The sequence below is a fragment of the Panthera onca genome, chromosome A2 (assembly GCF_046562875.1).
Source record: "Panthera onca isolate mPanOnc1 chromosome A2, mPanOnc1 haplotype 2, whole genome shotgun sequence".
NCBI lineage: Eukaryota > Metazoa > Chordata > Mammalia > Carnivora > Felidae > Panthera > Panthera onca.
In genome coordinates this window covers 19,185,702-19,212,281 of record NC_138340.1, presented here as the reverse complement: position 1 = coordinate 19,212,281, position 26,580 = coordinate 19,185,702, and the positions used below count along the sequence as shown (strand labels likewise).

The following is a 26,580-nucleotide window of genomic DNA, read 5'->3' as shown; positions in this document are numbered from 1 at the left end:
CATGTCTACAAAGGGGCTAACCCAAAGCAGGCCTCATAGAAAAGGGAAAGGTGGAATGACTGGGGTCCTCACCGTGCCAGGCCGTGGGTAGGGCATCTTCCCTGAGAATGGCATCCACTGGTAGTTGGGGCCCTCTTTGTGGGCAAAGGGCCCGTTGAAGACCATGCGGATATCAGCCATGGAGTAGACACACACAGCAGAGCCTCGGAACACGGAGCTGCGGGCAGGGCAGGCGGCTGCTGTGGGCAGGGCAGACCCTCGGCCCAGGGCCTCTTCCCAGCCTGCCCCCACCCCACAGCCTGCCACCAGGCAGAGGTCCTCCACAAGTCATATAATCCCCCAATCCAGCCACACCCTGCCACAGCCAGCCCCGGCCCCAGCCTCACCCCGAGGAGGTAAAGACAGCATAAATGACCGGGTTCCTCACATCCTGTGTCTGCTGGACAAACACATCCTCTGTGGGCAGAGGGAGAAGACACTGGGAGGGTGCATTAGCCAGGAGTCCCAGGGCCTTGCCAACTCCTGCCCAGGGGGCCCACCAAAGGTGCCCTGACCACCCATCCAGCCCCCACCCCTCCCACAGCAGCCACAGGACCCAGCCTGCCTGCTGGTTACTCACGGAGCTCATCGAAGTGAGTCTCAATGCCATCCTCGCCAGGCACAGAGCACACCAGTCGCGCCTTCAGGAACGTGCTCCATTTATTGACCAGGCAGCAATGGCCACCGTCATCATTCTGGAGACAGACAGGGAGCAGGGTCAGATCAGCTCTCACCCCCTGCTGGAGTAGGGCTGCTGGAGCTGGCACTGGGTTGGGAGGCGGGGAGATGGGGCCCTGCCAGCGCATACCAAGCAGATGCGCCCAATGCGGGCATACACGGCGGGGCTCTGCGGCGCCTCTGCCGATCGCTCGCGGAAGAAGAAGTAGAGCTTGTCGTCGTTGCGCTCGGCGCTGTCAGGGATGAGCTCAGCATGGATGAATGAAGGGTCTGTAGGTAGGCAGTGGTCAGCTGGGCAAGTGCTCCTCCAACAAAGCCTCTTTCCCCAACAGAATCCCAGGACAAGTACAGGAACAGCCCCTGCTCTTCCCCATCCCAGGCAGTCACAGGGCCAGACCCCCCATGAGTGCCTTTTGAAGATCTTGCCCCATCCTAGATGTGCTGCCCACCCAGGGTCTTGTAAGCTGCCCTCACCATTCAGCCACCGAGAGTTGTACTGATCTGTGCGCATGGCCGTCTGCTTTCCCAGCGTGCGGAAGATGGCTGCATCGGTGCCCATGAAGTCGATGTACACACCAGCATAGAGCTCCTCATCTGTGGGCGGGCAGGTGGGTCAGTTAGGGGATCCCTTTGTTAGGACCAGGGTACAGCGCAAATGACCTTCAGAGCAGGGTCCGATCTTCCCCTCAGGCTCCCCTGGGCATGACTGTCTCATCAGCGGGGTGCTGGTAAATGTTTAACAACTGGCTCTGAGGACTGCCTGGGTGGCTCAGTCAATTGAGTGGCTGAGCAATTAAGCATCCAACTTCAACTCAGGTAATGATCTCACTGTGAGTTCGAGCCCTGCTTCAGGCTCACTGCTGTCAGCGCAGAGCTGGCTTCAGGTCCTCTGTCCCCCTCTCTCTCAAAAAAAAAATAAATAAATAAACATACATACATTTATTTATTTATTTTAAAAAATGTTTATTTATTTTTGAGAGAGAGAGAGAGAGTACGAGCTGGGAAGTGGCAGAGAAAGGGAGACAGAGGATCCAAAGCAGGTTCTGCACTGATAGCAGGGAGCCCAACGTGGGTCTTGAACTCATGAACCACGAGATCATGACTTGAGCCAAAGTTGGACGCTTAACCAGCTGAGCCACCCAAGTGCCTCCAAAATAAATAAACATTAAAAACAAAAAACAAAAAACAAAAAACCTGGCTCTGCGAGGGTTGGGATTAGCAGCAATTGGCTCTGATTAGTAGTGAGAGCCAATTTCTGTAGTGTAAATACTCCCACCATGGCTGATTTCAAGCTACTAACTTGGGGTCACTGACAGTGGAGCCGGGGAGAGCTGCCAACACTATGATATAGTATTTCTACCCCACAAATACAACAGATGCAAATAACCTCAAGAACAAAGATAATGATAAAATGTAGTAAAATAATTTGGAAGTAATGAGTTTTGAGTATTTTTACCTTTGTTTCAAGGTAATTTATTTGTAAATTATAGAATTTAATTTTTAGTAATAACTGTGTTTAGTAAGAGCTGGCTCACAAAATACCTGAAAATTTGCAGATTTAGTAACCATGCTGGCTCTAGACTTGCCCAGGGCAGGCCCTGCCTTCCCCCATCAGACTCCCTGGTCAGGGCTCTGCCATCAGGCTGACCTTTTCACTCACCAAGACGGGGAGGATAATGACTCCCACCCCCACCCCAAGACCCTTCCCAAGCTTGGAGGTGGCACAGTGCTCAGCAGTTGCTCTGAGAGGCAGACTGGGTCGGGCTGCCAGAAAACAGGCAGAGTACAGGGACCAGGGGCCTGGTGGGCTCACCCAACCTGGCGGTAGGAGCAGCAGCTACTCATGAGGTCCCAGGCAGGACCCCTCCTCAGAGAACACTCTCCCAACTCTCCTGGGCCAGACCCGACACAAACCTGCCCCCCCCCCCCCCCCCCCCCCCCGCTGGTCAGAGGGCCACGACTCTCCATCCGTGCTTCCTTGTGGGGCTCTCCCAGCCTCCCAGACAAACCAAGAATGTATAGGGAACCACTCCCCTCATACCTCTCCCAGTACAGACCAAGCTTCTCTTCTCTTAGGTGGCCTGTGGCTGGGAGGGTTCTGGCCTTTGCATGGACACTATTTTAGGGTAGGATCTGGCCCCCCCTTGTACCCTCTTCTGGGGGTACCCACTCTGGAGAGAGGCTCACACCACTAGTCTCTACCCCTCAGCTCACACTGGGGTCTGGTCTATAACCCTCCCCCTGACAGGTGGGGCCCCATGGGAGGGTTCAGGGATGGCATGGTCATGGTCTCTGCCCTGAGGTAAGTGTTGGTGCCATGACCCCCATTCCAGAGGCAGAGGCCACGCACTTAGGCTGTAGAACCAGGGTGGGGTGGAGGCACTCACTGATGAGGGCTGAGGCCGTGTCCAGCTTGGGGTCGTACGGACACTTGCCCTTCCCTGACTCGAGTCTCTCGGGCTCCAGGTAGAAGATGTAATCCTGCAGGGCAGAGGGGAGCTCAGCATTGTCCAAGCTGGTCCCACAGCTGGGGAGGGCAAGGGTCATCAGGCTCCCAGGGTGAGAGCAGGCCCCGAGGGACACCCTGAAGCCACCCCTTCACTCCCCAGATATCCTTGTGTTTTAACTGTCCAGCCAGATCTCCCAGGGCAGGGCCACACTGCACGTTCCAAGGGAGCTACTTCCTGGTCTCAGATAAGACCTGGGAATCAGGGGCTGAAGCCCCTCCATGCCAACTGGTTCAGGATGACTCTGGTCAGGGCCCCCTTGGGCTTGACCTGAGCTGTGGCTGCCTGTCCTTGGCCAAGATGAGGCTGACCGCCTGACCAGGGCAGGAGGTACTGACCAAAGGCCTTTGGTCCTGACCTTTGTTGCCAGGTCTCACCAGGCCAGAAGGCTTTGAGGGTACCGTGTCCCCAGGCTTTATGTCCTACCTGTAGTCCTCAGGACAGAATAATAGGCCATAGCCTTTCCTCTGCCCCTCAGCAGAGCCCCCAGTTCCCCATGTCTCCACAGTGGGCAAGGAGTTGAGGGGTCCAGCCCAGACCACATGGGATTCACAAAGCCCCCCATGCCTCCCAGCCCAGCCCTGAAGATGCTAGGAGAAAGGTTGTTGAAGGCACTGGGACCAGGATGAGCTCGTGGGACGAAGGGAGGGAAAAGAGAGGCACAGAGGCAGGAAGGAGGTGGCAGCAGGTGGCAGGGATGGTGATGGGAAGGTGTACACAGGCCCGCTTCCAGTTTCACTCTGCACACATGACTTTCTGCACGCATGGGGCTGCACACACAGCTTGGCACGCATCACTGTCAGCACACGGAACCCACCGTTCACACCCTGGGCACACGTGCAGTCTGAACGGCCCCACTTTTCAGCACTCCCCGTCACAGACACATCTGCTCAAGTGACCACTTGCTCTATCATTCACTGGCAGCCCCTGCCCCCCTGCCCGCCCCTGCCCAGCCCCAGGCCCCCCAGCCCAGTCCTGAGTTGTGACTAGTGGACAGACAGTTCTGTCCCTTCCACCCCAAGGGAGCAGAATCCCAAGCATGGGAGTATGTGGGACACCTGTGTCAACCCACGACCCACGGAGGCATGGGGCATGGACACCTGAGAGTAATATGGCAGACTGCATACATGTGGCACGTTCTGACTCTGGATGCTACCTAAGGTGTGAGTTTGAGAATGCACAACACGTGCCCAAGCGTATGTTGGCAGATGCTCATGCACGTCTACAAACATATGTTGAGGGCTGAGGCACTGCTGTCCTCAGGCTGTCTTCCCTACCTGGTCCTTCATGATCTCTTGCCTGTAGGGGCTCACTGAGGCTGACATGAATCCAGCTGGGAATGCCTTCAGAGCCTGAGGGCACTGCCAGGGAAGGAGTGGGATGGGGTTCCCAGAGTACAAGGAAGACACTGGGGAGACTGGCCTGGGGTGCAGGTTCCTGGCTGGAAGGCCAGGCCCAGGGTGAGTTCAGTTCAGAGGCAGTGCTGCCCGGCAAGGGCCTGGAGGGATGAGTCCCACCTGGCGTGGGGCTGTGGGCGTCGGGCGGAGGGCACCATCCGTGGCTCTGCTGCCTCGGCCTTTGACCACCTGCATCTGGGTCCAGGGCGTGGCCTGAGAAGATGAGGAACAGGGGTTAGAGCCAGGGGTGGCAGGGGCTGGGGGAGCGGGCCCGGGCTGCCAGCCTCTCATACCACACATGCCAGGAACACACGTGAGCACCCGGACCCCCAGAGTACACATATGTGCCTGTGCGTGCACACATACACACAGCTTGTCGAGCACCTGCACACACGTGTCCCTAAGTCCAATCACTCTCACAATTGTCCTACAAGGTCACACCAGCTTACATACATGCCCACATGGAAATGGAAAAAGGCAGAAGCGGGCAGGGTGGGGCAGAGCTGGGGAAGGGGCAGCTCTCCCCCAGGCCGTGTGGCAGAAGCTGACCCAGGTGTCCAGCCTCCTGATGCCGAGGCCCTGCCAGGCCCTCTGGCTTGGCTGCAGGGGCACGGTCCACAGGCACAGCCAGGAGAACTGTTGCACGTATGGAGCGAGCGCTTACTACATGCCAGGCACAGTGCTAAGAGCCTTGGGAGCGTTAGCTCACTGCCTCCTCCTCACACCGACCTGTGAGAAAGGCAGCTATTAGCTCCATCTTCAGGTGAGGAAACCGAGGCTCTGAGAAGTGAAAGAAGTCACTCACCCAAGGTCACAGGGCTGGAAAGTAGTAGGGCTGGGGCTCAAGCTCATCCTCCCATCAGAACCCTGGCACGTGGCCACTAATGGGGCAGCACAGGGCCAGGGTGGGCACGGCTTACCTGGGCACGGCGGCCACGGTTTACATAGGTGCACATGGGGTTGTAGGCGCCGGTCCCACACACATACAGGTGTGTTCGGTTCCAGGGCTGGATGAGCCTGACGAAGTTCCCGCACTCACCCTGGGGCCAGAGGGAAAGCCAAGGAGGTGCCCAGATGCCTTTCTGGCCCCACTACCTCCCTGAGGTCACCTGCCCCCACGCCCCCCCATGCCACCTGTAGACCTCTCTGCACTCACATTGCCATCCTTGCCTGAGAGCACACACTCCTCAATGCGCTGTGGGGAAGCCGCCCAGTGGATCTGCCAGAGACAGGGATCAGAGGGTGCAGCCCTGGGGCCCCATGTTCCTCATCCCCCCAACCTGGCACCTGGGCTGGCCCTTACAATGAGGGGCTCGCGGTTGATGTCATGGAGGTCCAGGGACAGCACATAGTCTTTGCTGCCCACGTACATGCGGTCATGGTCCTCGTCTTTGAGCAGGATTCGGTAGTCGGTTGTGTTGAGCAGGAAGTTGAAGAAGTGGGCAGTGCCTGTGGCCTTAAGTTCTGTGGGTGGAGGTCAGGGCAGCAGTTAGGATCCTTGGGGACCAGCCAGACATGTCCCCTTTGACGGGGGGGGGGGGGAACCCCTACCACACAATTGTCTTAAACCCCTAGCTTCCCCTCTAGAGCTTACTGAGCTCCCTCTCTAGTCCCTGAGATGCTGAGAGGAGAAAGTGGGACAGGTGGGCAGGCCAGGGAAAGAGCCACACCCAGAGCTAAAGCCCTGACTCATGGGCAGCCCCAGCCAGTCTCTGGGTCCCAATGAAAGCCAGTGGGCGTGGACCAGGGCACGTGATAGCATCAAAGAGTCTTTGCTTAGCTGGGGGTTAATGCTCCCACACTCAGGGTGGGGCCTGCTTTCCACAGGGGCCTAAAAGGGTTAACGAGCTGGGGCGTTGGGGGTGGGGGGCAGGTGCATCCAGGACAGCCTGCAGACGCTGGCACAGATTGGGATGCCCTGTCCTCACCCCAGCTACCCACCAGACAGAAGGCCAAGCTGACACACACTATGGTCCCCACCTTGTCTGAAGCTGGTTAGCCAGGACACTGAAAAGCCCTGCTGGAGCTATACTGTCCAACAGAACTTGGGTTTCCCCCAGATCCCACTGGGCTGCTGCAGGTGGAATTTTCAGGCCACTTTGAACCAGCCAGGAATAGTCTTTCCTGGGAAAGAAGCCCTCCCCCTAGCACTAGTGTCCCAAGCCTGGGGGCAGGGTCCCGTTGAGTCCTTCATTTCTCTTCTGCATGAGTCTGGCAGCCCTGGCCCTCCCATCCCCAGACTGCTGGGGGAAAGTCCTCATTTCTAGGGATGAAGGACAGGAAGGAACTTGGCCAGTGACAGGCCAATGACAAACACAGGACTCTAGAAAACTTGGGAACCTTCCTCTGGGATGGGGAGAGCCAAGGGGTCTTCTTGTCAAGCCCCTCCTCCACCCACCCCCAGCTATTTTTAGCTCAGCAGGAGAGGAAAGATTATAGTGAAGGTGACGAATATTCACCAGCACAGGAGGCTTGAGATGGCGGCACATAGAAGAGCACATGCATGTGTGCACGTGGCCCAGGCACACACGTGTGCACACACATGTCCTGCACCAGATGAGGCACTCATGAAGGCGATCATACATATACCATCTTCCCACATCACAGCTGGTAACCCATTTCCTAGGTGAGGCAATCAAGGGGGAGTTCTGGAAAGGGAGAACAGCTGAGATCCGAGGCCCTAGATGCCATCCGAAGATGGGACCAGCAGGTGGCCTCATCCCATCAGTCAAAGTTGACCTTGACTCAGGCAGCTGTCTCTGACTGGCCTGGCTGACCATGACCCCTGCTGTGTGCTAGGACCCTGAAGTGGAGCTGGAGGGGCTGTGCCTGAGAGCAGCTTCGGATGGGAGCTCCAGGATGTGCTGAGATGGGCGTGGGAAGTGGGCTGGGAGCCAGGGGACTCCCACAGCAGACCCAGAATTACATCTGAGGGGCTGGGTGGGGGGGGCAAGCAAAGGCCTTGCCCTGCCCGGCCCTGTGTGGCGATGAGAGAATACAGGTGATGACCTTGGCCAACCGCTGGGACGCAGGGACGCCAAGGGATCAAAGGGCCGATCCCTGCCTGGCTACAGCTTCACCCGCCTGTCCGGCGGTGCCTCTGAAGTCCTAGGCAGGGCAGCCTGGGCACCTGTCCTGCACCTGTTGTTGGGCCACTTGGAGTCCCCTGCCTGGCCACCCAGCCATAGTGACAACAGGAAAGTAAACACTCCCCCACCCCCAGGGCCAGGAAGCAGCCAGAGAGGAAGTGGGGCTGCCAGCGGAGCCCCCCCAGGCTGGGACAGCCCGCCAGGGGTTATTTATACCCCGGCTGGGGGCACGGTCTTTGTTGTACCCTTACCCGTTCTACTGGGTTAGGGGGCATTTGGGGGCCAATGGAGGAGAGGGAGGCAGGGGTTCAAGTGTGTACCTACTTTTCCCTACCTAGGGTAGAGTAAGCTCCAAATACCTAGCCCTAAGGACATCTACCCTCCATCCCTGCCCAGTCTTGGGTCTCTGTAATTTGGAACCCCCTTCTGTGATCCAGTACCCAAGCCCCAAGTCCAAGTAACCCTCCACAACTCAGAGCCCCAGTACTCCAGGCTCCATCCTCTTCTGTGAAAAAGGCAGGGGAGAGACCATTCATTCAGCAGACCTACATGGGGAGCAGGAGACTCCCTATGATCTGACATCCTTCCTCCTAAACCTGCAGTCCCTGCTCCCTAACCCCTGGGTGGAGGTGGGGCTGGAGGGAGCCTCCCATTCACTCATTAAGCACCTATTATGTGCAAAACCTTGAGCTGACAACATCTGATTTACAGATGAGCACAGCAAGGCAAGAGAAGAGAAGTGACAGGACCAAGAGCATAGGGATAGGATTCCCACCCAGGTCCATGATCCTTGGGGCTAAAGGAGATGCAGGCCCAGGCAAAGCCAGTCCTGGTGGTGAGCACTACCCACTGGGAGGGCAAGGCCTGAAGGTAACTCTCCCTCCCTCAACAGGGCATGTGACTCAGGACCCCTCCCTGTGGCCATGGGATATGGCGTCAATGGCTCTGTTGTCACAGGACATGATGTTTTGGTCACTGTGGAAACTTTGAGGGGGAGCCCCCATGAGGCCATGTGGGGTGGGAAAGGGGTGGGACCAAAGTTCAGGAATCTTTGACTTTGGCGTGGGCTTCCTGACCCCAGTCAGGGCACTCTGTCCTCATTTTCCTATCTAGACCATCTCTTGAGCCCTCCTAATACTGACACTCAAGGTGATCCCTGAAGGTAAGGGTCTTGCTTCGAACTCCGGGAAATGCTGACAGCAGAGTATTTCTTGGGACTTCCCCCCACCATCTTTCATGGGCTGTCTCTGCCTTGGTGGGGACAGGAGAATGGGATGTGGTCCCAAGTTCTTTCCCCATGCAAGCTGGCTCCCAGATGTCACCATCTCTTGGAGGACATCCTGGCTATACCATTTCCCAGTGCTGGGTGAGGAGCAGAGAAGGCCATGGGGCAGGAAGGGGCTTCCTGTTGACTCAGCCCCAGCCTTCCCCTAACTCTAGCCTGTCTCCACCCCACCCTCAACTCAGGAGCAGAGTTAAACCCTGAATCATCCATCTAAACCCAGCTTACAGAAAGGAAAACTGAGGTGGAGAAGGATGACTTTTCCAGGTCCCCGGAGTAAACTGGGTATAGGGCTGTGGACATAGCAGTCCATGGCTGCAGTGCTCATCTCACTCATGTCAGATTGTAGGAAAGAATTAAAACAAGAGTCCCCATGACAGCCCTGTACTCCAACTCCAGACGGGAAGACTGAGGCCCAGAGGAGAGTGGTGCTCACCTCAAGACATAGGGTGAGAAGTGAAACTAGTATCCTGTCCCCCTTCTCTAACCTGCCATAGGGCAAAGGAGCTGGAGGCCTTCATTCTTCCAAGAAGCCTGGCACAGAGCAGGAAGTGGGCCAGTAGTCCTGGGTTTCCTGCTCTGACACCTGTAGCATCAGCAGGGCTAGATCCTCCTGGCCCCCAGCCTCACTAAGGAGCAGAGACTTGGGCCAAGGGGAACTGGGGGTCCAAGGGGGCATCTGTTGTGGGGGTCGGTGTTGACCTGGCCTTGCCATGTCCTCAGGCCTGTCCTCTCCTCTGCTCCACTTATCCCAGGCCCAGCTCTGATAGCAGGAGTGTCACCTCTCCCCCATCTCCATGGCACTACTGAGGGAGGGCTGGGGCACAATCAAAGGTTCTGTGGATGTCAGAACTCAAGTCTGGATAAGCTTTGACCTTGGGGAGAGAGTATGGTGTGCCCAGATAATGCCTCCTGGGAAGGGCACCCCACCCCCATACCCTCACCCAGGCTGGGCACAGGTTGGGTGGGGTGACATCCGGGAAGGCTTTTCCCGTCATTGGGAAGGAAGAGCCTTTTCTGGCATCAGACACCTCATTTCCGCAGCCGTTCCCAGCCTCTAGAACTTCCCTATGGCCATTAGACACTCAAGGTCCTGGCCCAGAATGGCCTGGCAAACGTCCAGAGGCAGGAACATTCTTAGTCCATAGGGGTTTAGCCTTGGGGGTCTCTGTTTCCTCCCCGCTGGAAGCAGCTGATGCCTCACTTTAAAGGATGTGGTGGGTGTGGACAGCACTAAGGAGGTGTGTGTGCAGCCCTCACCCGAAGACCCCAAGTGGGCGGCCCTGACCCCTGCTGCCGACCCCTGCTGCCTGTCTCTAGGACACGGGCTCTGTTGTCAGTGAGGCAGGGGCTGCTGTAAAAAGGGGGTCCTGGAGTGGAGGTGGTACCCCGCCCCCTTGGTTACAGCCTCACAAAGCAGCAGGTCCTGACTGACAGTGTCACCTCCCCTGGCTGTGCTTGAGTACTGGGGGTGATAGAGGGTCTCTGAAGCCCAGCCCTGACCTCTGACCTCATGTGGGCCAGAGCAGCCCTAATCCCTGAGCTAAAGAAAAATGAGGTTGGGGGTGAGAGGTGGCGGTGCTGGCCAGGGTCTCTGTCAGTGCTTTATCCTCCTGCCCTTCCAAGGAAGGAAACTGAGGTGGACGAGATGTCAGCACTGGCGGCAGAAGGAGTGGCAGGGTCTAGACAGTCTCTACTGGATGCCCCAGGGGGCTCTAGGGAGGGGTGGCCCCCAGCCCCTTATGACCCCCCCAAAGCTGTGAGGGGCCCCAGAGGAAGGCCTGGGGGCTGGGCTGGCCCCCTGGCTCCCAGCCTAATCCTCTTTTAATGAGCGGCCAGCCGGAAGGCCTCAGTCCCTGGCCGCAGCCTTACAACCCTGGGAGCCCCAGCCAGACTGAGCTGGGGGCAGGGCAGCCCCTGAAGCCTTTCCATGCACCTTCCCTCCCCCTCACTCCCTCCCCCCCCCCTCCCCGCTTAGCACACCCACCTCATTCATACCCCAAAGCCAAAACCTAAACACTGGCTAGGCCAACCCAGGGCCCCAGCATCTGCAGGGATATATACCAGGGTGACATCTGTGTTGTGCTCCCATGGACTCTCTTGGGCATTTACCATTAGTTCAGGGTCAGGTCCCACATGGAGCTGGACAGGGGAGACTGTCACAGCTGATCCAGGGGCTTGCTGTCTCAGTCCCTTTTCTATCCGGGGAATGTTCTGAATGGGAATCCCTAGAAACCAGACCTAGGGTTTAAGCTGCCTCTTCCCTGGGGGGTAGGTTCCAGTTCCTCTGGCCCAAAACCCCTTAATATCTGTCCCCTCCAACCCATTCCTGAGCCAGGCTTTCCATATTGGACACCCAGAGGCCTCCCCAGGAGCCATCCACACTCGCCCCCCCCCTTCCCCCCAGGCAGGTGAGCCAGGTCGGTGCCAACAAAACCAATTACAGCCGCTCTCACCCAATTAGCAACTAATTATGGCCTTGTAGTCCATTCAACATAATTAACATGTAAATGACTCGGTGTGTTTATATTCAATAACTGCTCTGATTGAATTTAATTTAAAAGTCTGAACTAGGGACCCAGTTACCGTATTTCACCATCTAGAGCAGCCACTTCCTGGGAATGTCGGCTCCTCCAGGGGAAAGGGACACAAGACCAGGGTGGAGGGCAGAGGGACAGGTGCTGTGACACTGGCCCAGTCCTGGTGAGGGTAGGGATGGCTGCAGTCCCTATACTCTGAAATGCTACCCCAGGGGTGTGGGAAGGTAGTGAAGTCTGAAGAGCCCCAGTGGGACCCTCAAGTTGGGAAATCCTCTGGAACTAGGGGGCCCCTCTTAAGGGCTACTGTAAACATCCCAGCTCTTCAGTAAACACCAAGCCAGAGCCAAGCTGGAGCCACCCAGCTGGGCTAAAGCTCCACTGTAGGCTTCCCTCCCATTTTGGGGGTTGGGGGCTGGGGGCTGGGGGCTGAGGGCTGGAGCCTGGGGCCAGCAGGCTCAGCCATGCTATTCCCACGCCCGTTCCGCCCCAGTGCCCGCCTACTCCGCCCAGGAGAGGACAGGCTGGGGGCACAGCTCAACCTGACCCAGGAAAAGCCAGGAGGGAAGACGCAGCAGGGTCATACCCTGGCACACACTCCAGCTGGAAACCCAGGGTTCTACACCTCTCTCCCACGAGGATGTCCAATAACTTTCGACTGTTTTGTCCCAGCAGGTAGGGAGCTCTCTAGCCTAGGTGCTCCAGTGATCCCTGCCCACCCCCATGGCACCTGATCATCTGGGTCTGGGCTGGTGACGGAGCCAGGAGGACCCTTGTAGGTCCATGTAGGACCCTTAACAGCGTGTGCAGATGCCTATGAGGACACCTTTGGGCATTTACCAGCCAGGCAGAGCTCAGAGCTCTACCCGTTTGGAAAGCACACAGTGCAGGGGCAAAGCTGGCCTGCAGGGACCAGGCAGCCCCTGTGCATGGGGTAGGAGACAGCAGCCTGGGCCAGGCAAGCAGCTCACACAGGAATGTGCCCCAAGAAGCATGAAGGGGGTTGGGAAGACAGTTGGCCCTGTGGGGAGGGGTTGCACTGATCCATTTCTCAGGTGGGGAGAGTGGATCAGGCCTCCAGCTCCACTGGCCTCAGGGGTCCACCCCGCCTCCCACATTCCAGACCTAGCCCGGAAACCCCTCACTCCTTCCCCCCCTCCCCCGCCACCTCCTCCCTGACTGCAAAAGACAACAAACTCTCCATGGCTCATTTATTCCGATAAATCAACCAGACGGACAGGCCAGGATGGGACTGACAGGCTAGTGGGTGTCAAGACCCTCCCCCTACCCTGCACCCAGCCCCCATCTCTGTTGCCCTCCTTGGACTCCTGGGGTCCCTACAAGCCCTTCATGTCACCCACCCAGAGAGTCCCAGGATGTCCGGACAGTCTCAGTCTCCTTCCCAACATTCAGATGGGGAAACTGAGGCATTGAACAGACAGATGTGTACTTAGGGTCAGCCTTAGGGGATGCAACAGGACAGAATTGGGAGACCAAACAGGACTCAGCTGGTCACCAGTCCAGGAAGGCAGTGAGTTCTCCACACAAGCCTGGTGCTGGGACAGGAGGGTGTTAAACAAAACAAACGACAGCGACAGCGACAGCACAGGCTGCCCTGGGCAGAGGCCCCCTGGGTGTTGCAGGAGCCCACAGGGCCCCTGAGTTCTAGTTGTTCCTCAGCCAGTTGTAGCGTCTGACCCAAAGGGACCCACCATGCTGGCCGACCGGCAAGTACACAGGCAGTGGACGCTGCCCTTGGAGGGAAATGAGAGCATCAGCACCAAGCCCTAAGTGGAAAGAAACATGGCTCTTGGCTGGGTGCAGAGACCTCAGAGGAAAGAGCACGTCCGGGTAGGAAGCCAAGGAGGGGGTCAGGGTGGGGATGGGAGGGGTGGAGGCAAGGGGGGGGATGAGGGGGAGGGAGGAAGGAAGGAAGAAGAGTGGGGGAAGGGGGATCTGGAGCTGAGGCCTCACACCCCAAAGACTTCCTGGTCCCTGGAGGGGCCTGTTGCTTTGGGGCTGTCCCTGCCTTACAGAGATGCAGCAGATACCCGTACTTGCCAGCAGCCCCGGTGAGAACGCCACAAGTCAGCCTAGCTGAGGCCTCCCTCCCCCACAGGCAAGCCTCCTGGATCCTAGGCCAGCAGCCACCACCCAGGCCCATTCGTTGCTGGGTCAGGACCAGTGGTCAGGGTCTGGAACCCAGGAGGCCTCCACCCTCTCCCTGAGACTGCTAAACAGCCTGGGGTATGTTGAGGGGTGAGAGCAGTAGTGGGGGAGGGGTGGAGCGGTGGCAGGGTGGGAAGCGGTGGCTACAGGCCTGCCAAGCTCAGGCACCCACGTGAGCTGAGCTTTGGATTCAGACCGGAGCCTTCTGGCATCCAGGCCTCTGGCAAAGGCCCTCTTGCTATTTCTAAGAAAAATGCAGCAGGAATCTTCTCTGCTTCTCCAAAACTCCAAGGGCTCCCTTGAGACGGGGCTCAAATTCCCAGGACAGTACCAGGCCAGGCCAGGCAACCATGCTCTCAGCCCAGTGGTACAGATGCCCAAGTGAGCAAGGGGTCCAGTCACCCCTAACACAAGCTGTAGGAGCCATAACAGTGCTCAGAGAGGGGTCACTGTGGCTGCTCATGGGTCCCAAACAGAGTGGGGAGCTTATTTCAGTGTGGGGAGCTCCCTCCAAGGCATGGCCCTACCCAGTGCACCTCTCTCATTGGATTTTCCTCACCATATGTATTTGGTGCCTTTGCCATGAGGAACAAAGAGCTTAAAAACCACAAGGAACAAGTACAAACGCTATGTCAAAGCAGCAAGAGCAGGACTCCATCCAGTATCTTGCCCTTCCCCCAGGTATTATGGCACACACACCTCACCTCTGCTTCCTGCTCTTCCCTCCCACAGTCTCCCTGCCCCTGTTGAGATGCAGCCTCCTCCAGGAAGCCTGACCGGATGCCCATGATAGTGGCATCCTATTTCTGCCTGACCCCACTCCCAGAACAGGGCTCAGGGTACCTTCTGCAGTCCTTTCCAAACACCGTCACCTTCATCAAAGGTTAGAAATCTCAAGGGAGAGGTGAAGTAGTGCAGAATTCCTTGGGCCTCCCCCAGGACCAGCCCTCACCCCTCTGCCACCCTCAGCATAGCTCCTAGTTAGGAAGTCCCGAGACTTCCTTCACAGGAGCCATAACTGCATTCACAAAATTAATCCTCCCACGTGAGGCCTCCCAGTGAGGCCAAAACCATTCTTATCCCCACTTTACAGACAATGCAGCAGGGACACAGAGAGGCTCACTACTCAAGATCTATCCATGGCCAGGATGCAAGCAAAGCAGCCTAAGCCTTCAGGATGCTGCCTGCACTGAGCCACTGCGGTCCCCACCTTACACAGGGGGAGCCAGGTCCTGGAGAGGCTAAGCCACCTGCCCAAGGTCACATAGCTGACAAAGGTAGAAGGCAGGCTTGTCTGCCTTCAGGGACAGTCCTCTCAACCACCACCACCTTCGAATCCTACCAAATTTAAGTCCCATGGAAGGAGCTGGACGTCTCCCAGGGGTCAGAGGCCAAGTACCCATGGCTCTGAAGACAACCTCTGGGCCCCCCGCCACCCCTGGAGGGGTCACAGGGTTGGAGGTGCATACATACAGGTGCAGACAGCCAGGAGCCCACTCTGAGGCCACTGCCTCCAAAGCCACAGAGTGAAAGATACCTTTATGGGCCAGAATGAGATTTTTATCTTGGCGGTTTCTCTTTAAATTCTTTACGATTACGAAGCAGCGGGGGCTGCCAAGGAACATGATTTACTCCTTGAGCATGCACCAGCTCCTCACTCGGTGCCAAGGGAAGCTGGAGCCAGAGAGGGAGGGGCGGGCGTCATGCCAGGGAACCAGAGACAAGGCCTGTGCTGCTGAGGCCCAGCTAGTGGCGGTCCCGTTTGAGGCTTGGCTGGACCTGGAAGGACCACAGCTGAAGGCCCCCAGCCCTGAACTGGCTGACTCAGGCTGGGCCTGAGACAGGTTCTCAGCAAGTACCAGGACCTGCTCCATTCTCTCCACGCGCCAATTGCTGGCCAGCTGAGAGGCAGCCAGCCTCCAGGACCTCCCAACTCCCGAGGTGGCCACTTCCAAGTCCCCTCTCAGGAGTAAGGCAGTTCCCATTTCCTGGAAAACTGAGATCCTAAATGCAGGAATCTGGGCTCAAGTTCACGCTTTGGGTCTTCCTACCTCCCTCCTCCTGGCTCATCTGGAATACCAGCCCCTCCCCAGTTTGCTAGCTCCAAATCCCACTGTAGCTATCAGAAACACCTGACCTCTACCCAGTTCCCTGGTGCCACCTCTGGCCTCTCCCCAACACCTCCTCTTCTGTGTTCTGAATCTCCTAGCCTCCTTTGGCTGGCCAGGGAGCCCCTGGGGAGGCAAGGGCACATCCCCCACTCCTCACTGTGCAGTCAGGCCTGGGGGTGGGGCAATGCTCCATCAGGGCTAAAGGCACTTCCACCTGAACCCATATTCACCCACTCTTCATCCCCCCCTTGGGTGAAGTAAACGGGCTATGACCTCTCCTAACCTCCAATCTCATCATTTCCTAACAAGGAGACCTGGCCACTCTGGTTCTCTGATGCCACATGCAGATGACGTAAGTAGTGGCACTATTCTGGGCCATTAGCCCCAGAGGCTCAGAGGCTGGGCTGGGGTGGGTGCATAGGCAGTGACCAGCACCTACCTACTCACCCTCCACCTACAGAGTGTCCTTCCCCACAGAGCAAGCCAGTTATGCCTGGAATTAGAGAAGATCCAAACTCCAGGGCTACTCTGAACACAGGAGCCCTTTCCTCTCCTGGACCCTTGTTTTCCGTCTCCAAAAGGAGACAGCTTCCTAGGGGACTCTGATCAGTAGTGGACTGGGATGATGGAGGGCTGGATTTACAGGAAATAAGCAAACCCAAGTGCTGTTGCTTCTGTAAGCAGAGGGTATAAGAAGCCTGCCCAGTGCAACCTCAACCCTCTCCTTAGGAAACGAGGCTGGGAAGGCTAAGGCCAGCACTGCAGGATCCTGGAGCCCTGTCCCTAGCTCATGGAAGAGGGCTATACCTGCTTCCCCCAATCCACCCTTCACTCTCTTGGTCCTGAGACAAGCTCAGACATCAGACAGAGCCAGGCTCTAGCTGAGCTCTCTGTTGCTGAGTGACAGGAAACCTCACAGAAAACCCATGGAGACCCCTCTCAGGCCTCGGAGACACCACCATATGGTTATCATCATGGGTACCTACTGTTACTTCTATTATTTTTATCTTTCCTGACTCTTCTGCTCTATCTCCCTACTCCTGCCTTGGTTTCCCCAGTAGCCCAGCCACCTCATGTCATCACAGGAAGGACCCTTTTCCTCCACCAAACACCTCTTGGCCCCTGTGTCCTGGCCAAAGCCAGCCCAGGCAGCAGGCAGCTGCATATTGTGGGGGTGGCTTCCTGGGATAAAGTAAACATTCCCCAAGCTGAACAAAGGACCTGGCAGGGCACTCACACCTCCCTGCTGCAGAGGGAGGTGGTGCCCCCTGGCTTGGGTCATCTCAGGATGGGGGAAGGGAAAGCTTTTTCTCCTAGGCTTGGCCAGGGACTCTGGGGTTAAGGGGACTCCAGACAAGGATGGGTGGAGGAAAGGGTCCTGCTGTCCAGGCTCTCTGGTCCCAAGCATCCATGAGCTCTCAGAGGACACCTCATCTCTCCTGGAAATCTTCCCCACTTGACCCCTCACTTCTGCCTGACCTTGGCTGTGTTGCTAATGGAAGCTCAGGAGATGGGCCATAGGAGCCCCCCCCTACCTGGACTCTAACTGAACCTTGGGCCCCTTCTCCCTTACACTTTCTCAGCTTTTGGCCTGGCTGGGGTGCCCAGGCAAATGCACAGGCAGCAAGCCCAAGCCTGGTCCAGTTCCTGCCTTTGTTCCTTTAGCTGCCCTGGGCAGTGTGTGGCCCCTCATGCCAGCACCTCCGGCTCGGGAGGGTCTGGCCCAACCAGGCCGGAACTAGCACCTCCCAACTGCAGCAAGACCAAGGTGGGGGGTGGGGAGGGCCTAGGTTGAGTCCCTGGGGCCTGGTATGCCAACTGCTATATCCAGGCAAGGCACAGAAGGAGAAACTGAGGCATAGAGCCAAAGTGACCACCAGCGCTTCTGAGAGCAACCCTCTCTATGAACCTCAGGTATGCCTGGGAGAAGAAGCCCCCACCCCCCCACCCCTTTTCTAGTCCCTGGCCTGGCTGTGAGATCCCAGTTTCTATGGCTGATGGTATCCATTCTCTGTAAATGCTTAGTGAGGACCTACTCTTCACCAAGGGCCACTTTGTGTACATGACTGTGCTGAGACGGTCCAGCATGGGGGGTGGATACATAGGGCCTGGTTCACAGTAAGCGCTGGGTTCCCAGGTGGCACTGACCAACTGGATGTCCATTATCTTTTCAGACAGTCTGACTGAGACTTGTTCACTGCAGACCCCTTGGTACTCAGCATGGGGGCCTGGCACAGAGTAGGGACTCAAGTATCTGCTAAATTAAGTGATTTCTAAGCATACAACTAGAACATGAGGTAAGTGGGGAATGGGGAAAGTCATCCAGGGCCGGGAAGCCTGTGTGTGTGAGGGCACAGAGACCTGGGATAGGGTGGCCCCAGGCACCCTATGGCCCCACCCCAGGCTGCCACAGCAGTCAGCACCATAGGCTGGCTGCCAGCAAGCTGGGCTTTTAGTCACTGCGGGTGTCGGCTTCAGAGCTAATTGAGAAGGAATCGACCTGACCAATGTGGGCGTCAGCAAGGCCAGGACACCAGGGTTCTATTTCTGGCCTCGCCTCTGCCTCCAGCCCGACCTTGGCCCTGCCCTTGCCTGAGCCTCGGTTTCTCTCTCTGGAAAACAGGAACAAAAGTCTTTGGCCCTTTGTCTCTGGAGATCTAAGAAGGTTTAAAAGGAGCATATAGAGGAACTCCCTAAGTCTTATCTCTCTTGCTTCCCCTTATAGGTCTCCAGGGTGATGACAAAAATACTACCCAGGGTGGATGTCTGGGTTCTAGGGTCCCAGAGGTATGAAGACAAGCCCCCACCCCCCTTGCCCTGGTGGGGGGAGGGGATGCTCTGCTCCCCCTGCCGGCACCCTGGGCTGGGAAGGGAGTGAGGGGGGGCCAGGCCCCTTCAAGATTTATTAATCTGCTCTAAGGAAATCCACCAGGGAAGCATGGAGGTAACGGCAGAATAAATCTCTCCCCTTCCCAGGCCTGGGGGCAAGGGGTACTCTTACAACCAAAAGCATCACCCTCAGCCCATTCCACAGGCCCCACACTGGACTTCTTCCAGGTGCATCTTCAGAAATGCACTCCTCATTCCCCCCATCGACTCACATGGTGGGATAAGGACAAGGGAGGGGCTCTGCTGGGGACATGGGGACGTGGGAACATGGTGAGGTGGAGGCTGGATCTCGGCCAAACCTGAGGAAGGAAAAGTCAGCCCAGCCTTTCACCCCAATATGTGTGCCCGGAAATCTGGCCAGCCAGGGCTGAGTGGGCCCCACCCAGGGCAGCCCACTGGACACAGTGACCTTGGGCCAGAGGAGAACTCAGCAGTGACCCCAGATCCCCCAGATCCCAGCATGGCTGCCACCCCTTTCCCCAGGCGGAGGGGAGAATCTTCTGATCACACAGACCTTTGAGGAAGTGGCTCGTGAGTGAGCCATTTGGACACCCTGAGTGTGTGCCATGTGTATTCACCTGCCAGTGGGTGAGGTACAAAGGCAATGAAGCTGGGGAACCTCTCACTCTGCAGACCCCAACCCATCATTAAAACCTTCCAGTGACTTCCAAAGCAATGTGTTCATTGGGGATCTCAGGAGCTCAGACCTGTCTCTTAGCATGTGTTCTCCTTCAACTAGCCAGGTAGCCTGCCCTCCCCTCACAGCCAACAGCACCCTCCCTGATTCCTGGGAACCTCTCCCATCTAGAGACCCACACCCCAGCAGAGTAGGTCCTGCCTCTCCAGCTTCCTGAGGCCTCAGTGTCTGCCTGACTATCTGCCCTTCCACCCCAGGGACCATCCAGGGCAGGACCAGACACAGAGCTGTGGCAAGGAAGGGCTTCCACAAGTTTGGAGGAAGTGGCATCTCTCTCTCCCCAATTATCTATCACACAGAGGAAGGCACTCCGCAGACCCTAGGCCACCCAGCCTGAGACCCCACATTCTGCCTCCAGAAGGGGCCCAGACTCGGGAGACTTCTCTGAAATGTCTACGTGGCCCGTTCTCCAGCCTTTCCTGGCAAGTTACCATTGTCCTTCTCCTCCCCACCCACACAACCAGGGTGACCCATGTGGCTGCACAATATGTCTTTTTTGCCTTGTCTTCCCTGTCTCCTCAGCATCGGGCCAAGCTCTGTGGACAGAGGATGAGGATGCCAGGGCAAGGCAGCCTCTTACCTTTGAATGAGAGCCGGACCCGGGGCGTGGCTGGGAGGTGGTCCTGGGTGGGGGTGGCTGGCCAGGCCCCAGTCAGTAGGGAAGCCCAAAGGAGAAGACCAGCAACAGGCATTGTGGGAGGGGCCTAGGGCCCAGGAAGCAGGCTCGGCTGTCTGGACACCTGGAAAGGGGGAACCAAGATCAAAATGTATAAGGCAGATAGGGGCGTCCTCCCCTACCAACTCTCCTTGCTCACACCCTCAGCCTGGGACCATGAAAGCCCCAGTGTGCAAACTTGATATACTTTTTTGTACCTGCCTTTGTCTGGGAAGGTGTAGCCAATGGGCCTGAAGACCAAACAACCAGGTGCAGCCTGGGGTCACCAGAGCTAACAGGGGCCACTGGAGACTCAAACAATGCCCCCCGCCCCAGCATCCTGAATTCCATTCACAGGGTCCTGCTGAAGCAGGCAATCTTACAGTCCCCTCCAGTTCCCAGCAGGCTCTCTCTTTTGTGCCCACCCCCAACCAAATGGGCTGCTCCTTCCCTCGCCCACCTCAAGGATTGGAGGAAGAGATGGATCCAGTCCTGCCTGCTCCAGCCAAACCTATCCTCCCAGTACAGGGAAATTGAACCTGATTACTGGGGTAGAGGCATGGGAGAGAGTGGAGGATAAGTGAGACACACACAGACAGCCCAAAGTGGGAGAGACAGCAGCTAGAAAAGGGGAGGCAAAATCTGAAATCACAGCAGGAGGGATCCAGGTAAGATGTACAGAAGGACTTGCTGCCAGGTGAGTTCCAGCTCTGCCTCTAGAGAGCAAAGAAAGTGGAGCTGGGATGGCCAACAGGCCTGGGGCGGGGTCTGAGCCAACCTCGGTGTCCTCAGAACCCCCATATCCCAGCAGGTCCAAGTTTTGATACTATGTTTTTCAAATATTGTCTCCCCAGGCAGGCTGGCTGTTGGGTAAACGCAGCCCAGCACCAGTTGTCAGAACATATTGCTCCCTCCCGGCAAAACCCAGCGCCAATTCCCACCCCCCCCCTACCCAGATACACTGGGGGTGGGGGCACCAAGAATGACAGTGTGAGCCCCATCCTCCAGGTCTGCTCTGTCTATTCTCTTTTCCCATGGGAGGCAAGACCCTAGGCCCATTTCTAGGACCCTGGAGTAGGGTGACAGGTATTGTGGCCTGTTAATCCCCTGCACTGGCTGCCATATGCTGAGGCAAGGCCCAGGATCCACATCTGTCAGGCTCCACGCAACAGACCCTGAGGCCTCCCTAGACCCACCTCCCCTGGAGCCCCGGAGCCCTTGCCTCTCCTACCAGGGCAAACCACTGGTGGTTCTTCAGACAGGAAGTGCAGCTTCAGGCCTCCTGGCCCATTCCCCAGGTGGTGCCCTCTGTGGGAACACCCTCTCCAGAGTGCCTGACACACCTCTCAAGTTGCTTCAAGATCCCCCACCCATCACAGAAGCTCCCTCCTGGGGAGACTGGCTGGAGGAGGGAAGAACAGAACCAGCCCCTCCCCCAGTCTGTTGGGGCACAAAGCTGGTGCTGACTGAATAGCAGGCTCTGGTGAGAGGGGGCAGGTAGGAGAAAGGGCTGTAGAGCCACCATCACCCTCCGATACACCTGGGAGGCCCCCACTAACAGTTGTGGATATACACACGTCCACACTTGCATGCCCACACACGTCCTCACAAGCATGTGTTTGCTCAAGAACTTGACCTGCTAGTGGGGTGGGGCTCAAGGAAGCTGGGGAACACTGTCCTGGCTTGGGGAGGGCAAGATACAGTCTGGGTCCCTCAGAAACCTTTGATCCTATGTATCAGGGGGCTCAGGTTAACTCACATCCCCCCCCCACCCCAATAACCTCATTTCTTCTGCATCCGTTGTGGTGGTAACAAGCGCAGGGTCACCAAGGACAGCATTAGAGCCCCCAAGGTATCCAGGAAGGTGGAGGGGTTTGCCCCACTGGGCCCTTACAGGGACCTCTCACAATGCCCTGGCCCTTTAAAGGAGTGAATGGGGGGTGATCAAGTCTGCTGGGGCTTCAGACCCAAGTCCAGGCTCCCTCTTTGGCCGCATGAGGGATGGAAAAGAAGAGAAGAGGGAAGGAAGAAGAGGAAGACAGGGACAGAGAGAAGGAAGGGGAGGGCACTTCCACAGCTGCTTCCCCTCTGCCAGCCCCTAGATGTATTCCACTTAGCCTCGGCCTCAGAGAAGCCCCCAGTCAGGCGAACCAGGTGGGTGGACAGAGAAGGAACAGCCACCGCCACCTGGGAGCCCACCAGGAGGAGAGCCGAGAAAGAAGGAAAGAAGCCTGGCGGGAGGGAGCAAGGGAGGGAGGCAGGCGGGAGGGAGGAGGAGAGAGGGAGGAGAGAGGGAGGGACGGAGGAGAGACGTTCGAACAAAGAACCGAGGAGCTGGGGCTGGCAAGGGGTGCAGAGAAGGGGCGGCCAGACAAGGGGGTCTGGAGGCACCTGGGGGTAGCGCAGGGGGCTAGGTGGTCGCACCGTCTGGCCTGATCCAGACCTCTCAGGCTTAGAGTGAGGTGGGGGGTGGGGGGCGGTGAGCAGCTTGCCTCAGAGAAGGGAGGTTAGCTCCTCAGAGCTGAGAACTGCCTGGATGGAAGGGAGGCAGGAGCAGGGGCTGCGGGGGAACACGGGATGGAATTATTAACAGCACCCCAGCCCTAAGATATCCCCTCTACCCCCAAGCAGGCCACAGATCCTTTCTGGCTCCTTGGCTTCCCCCTCCCCCAACACCCATGGACCAGGAAGCAGAGCTACACCACCACAGCTGGGATTGAAACCCCCCTTTCATGGTCAGGGGTTTCCCAGTCAAGGTCACCTGGGCTCAGTTTCATCCTCCCCCTCAAGGTATGCCTGACAGAGCATGGGGGGCACTGAGGCTAGGCTGCTGGCCTTCTCTCCCCCAACCCTAGCACTTCCGGGCTTGGCTCCTTCAGAACTGAGGGGCAGCAGCAGGGGTAGGCTTGCCTGGTGCCCTTGCCTTCCAGCACACCTTACCCTATGGGTTTAGGCACACTTCCTGTGCAGCCTCAGAAAAGGCCCCAGCTCTATCCGACTCCCTGGGCTGGGATGAGCCTCCCAACCCCTGAATACAGTTTCCCCGGTCTCTGCAACTAGGACAGGGGCTTCTGGGAACCTGGGTGAATTCAGGAGAACTGTAACCCACAACCTGGCCCAGCTCCAGGGTGGACACACCAGTGCCTTCAGGTAATCCCCCTCCCCCAGGTGTTCATGGGCTGGTGTTCTCAACACAGTTATCTCAAGAATTGTAAGTTATTTAAGCAGCCAGCCCCTCAGCCTCAGCTCCAGCTGACCCATCCTGCCAGCCCTGCCTCACTCCTGGGCTACCTCGACACTCTCTGGTCCCACTTGCTCTAGGTGAGCCCACCAAGCTCCTAGTGTCCCCTGCCCATTTCACCACTGGGGCCCCAGCCTGCCCAAATGGGAGGGCTTAACAGGCTCTCCTACCTCACCTACAGCCCACAACCAGGTCCCTAATTCAAGCAAGATTCCCTGCTGGAAAAGCAAACCCAAGCTGGCAGCTGGGGGTCAAGGGGCTAGCACAGGGTTCGGAGAAAAGCTTCAGGGCTGGAGGTCTTCCTGCCTTGCTGATCTGGGGGACCCTCCACGTGGGATCTGCCAGTACAGCGCTTCCCTTACAGCAGATGATCTGGATCAGGACACTGAGGCAGAACAGGCGCACCTAAGGGGAAGAACGCTGCCTGAGGCGTTAGTGGGAAAGAGCTGACCCAGGAGAAGGGGTATCTGCTCCAGGAACGTGGGGGGTGCTTGGGAGCACCCACCCACTCAGAATCTTATGATTAAAAAGTTGCTTTGCACACTGGTGACCCCGCAGGACACACCAACCATACATCTCTATGTCCCACCGATGATGAGGGAACAGGCAGCCCGGACAGGTACGGCGCCCACTCCAGTCCTATCTCCCCTGCATCCTCGGGAAGCCCGCAGCCTCTCCGATCCCCGCGCCCCGGACACTTCCGCAGAGTTACAATGCCCCAGGTCCCAGAGGGATCGCGGGGTGGCCCGACACCCTGCCCGCTCCCTCCCGGTTCCCGCCGCACTCACCTCCTCCGCGGCGGCGGGGCCTGGGCTCCCGGGCGGCGGGGGCGGCGGCGGCAGAGCCGCTCCCGGTTGGGCCGGCCGGCGCTAGCGGCCCCCCGGGGCCATGGCCCTGCCCGCGCCCTCTCGCCGCTGTGCCTGAGCCGGGGTCGACGCCGCGGCCCGGGTTTTAACGGGTTCTGTGGGCTTCGGGCGCGTCAGCAGCCGAGGCCCCGGGCCCCAGCCCGGGCCATGGGAAGGCTCAGGGGCGCTCGGGGCCGCCTCCCCCCGGGTGGGCTACGGGCGCCCCCTGGCCGGCGCGCCGAGGGCGCATTCCCCGGCGCGGGGCGCGGGCGACGGCGCGCGCTCGGCTTAGGGGAGCTGCGCTTGGTTCGGCCCGGTGGTGCTCGCCTGCTTGCTGAACTGGGGCCGGGCGGCCGCGCTGGGCTGCGCCGCTCCTCGCGACGCGCCCTGGCCCTGTGCTGCACTCGGGGCTCGCCGGACCGCGGCCGTTCGCTCCCTCGCTCGCTCTGGTCTCGCGGCCGCCGGCGGGACGGGGCGCTCGGAGCCGCGCGGGGAGCGCAGGCAATTGGCCGCCCGTGGGCGACATTTGCATAGCGCGGCCCCGCCCCGCCCGCCCCGCCCGGCCCCACCCCCGGGGCGGGACCCGCCCGGCCGCCGCCCCGCCCCCGCTCCACCTGTCCGCGGGCTGGGCCCGGGGCTCCCGGGCTGTGGGGCAGCCCGCGCCAGGGGAGACTAATCTGCACCCCGCGCCCCCGCCCTGGCTTCGCGGGCGGCGCCCCCGCCCCGCCCTGGCTTTGTCTCTCCGTGGATACACCGTGCACACCGCGTCTGGTGTTTACTCGGGCACTCAACTCCCTGGCGGGAAGGGCGGGCGCGCCGGGGAGCAAGGAGCCTGCGCTCACCTGCTCACCCCCTGCCGTGTCACTCCTTCCCACTTGCTGCGGGCCGCGCCTGGCCCCGCGCGTGAGTCCCGCAGCTTAGGACCCAGGACTGCCCCAGCCGCTCAGCAGGTGGCGGTGCAGCCCCTGGGACGACTGGCATCGCTGGACCTGCTCGCTGCCTCCAGCCCAGGCCAGGTCAGCAACCCAGCCTCACGGCTCTGTCCACTCACTCAAGGGCTCCCTGTGATTCCCCAACGTCCAGCCCTATTTCAAGCCAGCAGCCCGATGCATCCATCCCTTATAGTTCCATACTCCTAGAGAAGCCAGATAGGCTGGGTGGGCCTCCTCTCCTAAAAGGGACATTTGCTTTCAAATGGCCTCGTGATGACCCCAGGACCCAGCAACTGAGCCAGAGGCCTACCCTGATCCCAGGAAGGGACCAGACACCCAACCCAACCCCCAAGGCCATGGCCTCACCAGCCAGGACCACAGTCTGAGCCCTACCCCATGCACTTTGCTGAGGTCCCAAGGGGCATGGGCCCTCTTTGTCCTCTCCTCCCTTCTTTCCCTTCTCCCTCTTCTATTCCCTCCTCTTCCTCTTCTCTCTCCTTTTCTCCCTCTTCCCTCTCCTGTCCTTTCTCTTGCCCCCCCTCCTTTCCCTTCCCCTCTTTCCTGTCTCTTGCTCTGCCTTCCCCTCCTCTTCACCCTCTTCCCTTTCCCCTATTTTTCCTTCTTTTCTTCCTCTTTTCTCTTCCCCTCCTTCTTCTTCCTCCCCTTCTCCCTCTTCCTCCTCCCCCCTTCTCTTCCTGGCTAATAAGACCCCTTGGAGAAGGCATCTCTCTCTCTGATCTACTGACTGGTTGACTGTGAATGTAGAGTGGAGTGGGATGGTAAGAACCCAAGTGAGGGTCTTCTGTCCCCAATTTGGAGTGCTGGCTCACATATTTCAGGCAGAGACCATTTGAAGCAAGGAAACACCAGCCTGGAGTTATGGTGGCTGCAGTGACAGTGTCTGCACCCCTACTGTCTGTTACGTCTCATTTAAAATACTGTGATAATTGTCCCTCCTCACCCCTACTCCTCGTACCAGGGTCATCCCAAGGCCACCACCACTCTGCACCACCATCACTGTGGTTTCCAACACCATCCCTTACACACTCCCCCACCCCCATGCCCAGCTTCCCTGGTGTTCTCATAGCCTGGCCATCGCTGTCACCACCCCCAGCATCCTCATCATCATGGTCACTAAAGCAGAACTGTTAGGACTTGCCAAAGATTCCAGGGTGCTGGGTTGGGAAGAAAAGAAACTCAATCGACTTGTCCATGGAGCTCCACTTAGACCCACAGAATGGACATAGTACATGGAGTCCTTCTGAGGGGGTGGGGGTGGGGCACACAGGGAGAGGGAAGAGACCTATAGCTGAGCCCACCTCACACAATGGAATGCCAGTTCTCTCCTAACAATCTGAGAAGGCTGAGTAATAGATATAAATAAAAGCAATCATTGCAGCAGTGAATCCACACAGCACCCCTGCCTGGTTCCATGCTGGGTTGGCCATCTTGTATCATGATATATATTATTATACATATAAAATATGCATTATTGGAAGGAATACAGTAGAC

General features: G+C 58.1%; 1 protein-coding gene across 2 annotated transcripts in view; it reads right to left on the bottom strand.

The window, feature by feature from the left end:
- SEMA3F (semaphorin 3F) overlaps positions 1–24,632 on the bottom strand; it is a 29,759-nt gene extending 5,127 nt beyond the window's left edge. Inside the window, exons 1-12 of one of the 2 annotated variants that reach the window (XM_060631075.3) lie at positions 24,080–24,632; positions 19,976–20,135; positions 5,925–6,085; positions 5,778–5,840; positions 5,542–5,661; positions 4,742–4,834; positions 3,105–3,198; positions 1,192–1,311; positions 848–987; positions 620–734; positions 387–456; positions 73–217 (exon numbers count right to left, since the gene is read on the bottom strand). In XM_060631075.3, coding sequence (XP_060487058.3) covers positions 73–217; positions 387–456; positions 620–734; positions 848–987; positions 1,192–1,311; positions 3,105–3,198; positions 4,742–4,834; positions 5,542–5,661; positions 5,778–5,840; positions 5,925–6,085; positions 19,976–20,087 — 1,233 coding nt within the window. In that variant the 5' untranslated portion in view covers positions 20,088–20,135; positions 24,080–24,632. The remainder of the gene's footprint in view (positions 1–72; positions 218–386; positions 457–619; positions 735–847; positions 988–1,191; positions 1,312–3,104; positions 3,199–4,741; positions 4,835–5,541; positions 5,662–5,777; positions 5,841–5,924; positions 6,086–19,975; positions 20,136–24,079) is intronic. The other variant, XM_060631076.3, reaches the window with a different exon arrangement.
- Between the last annotated feature and the right edge of the window lie 1,948 nt (positions 24,633–26,580).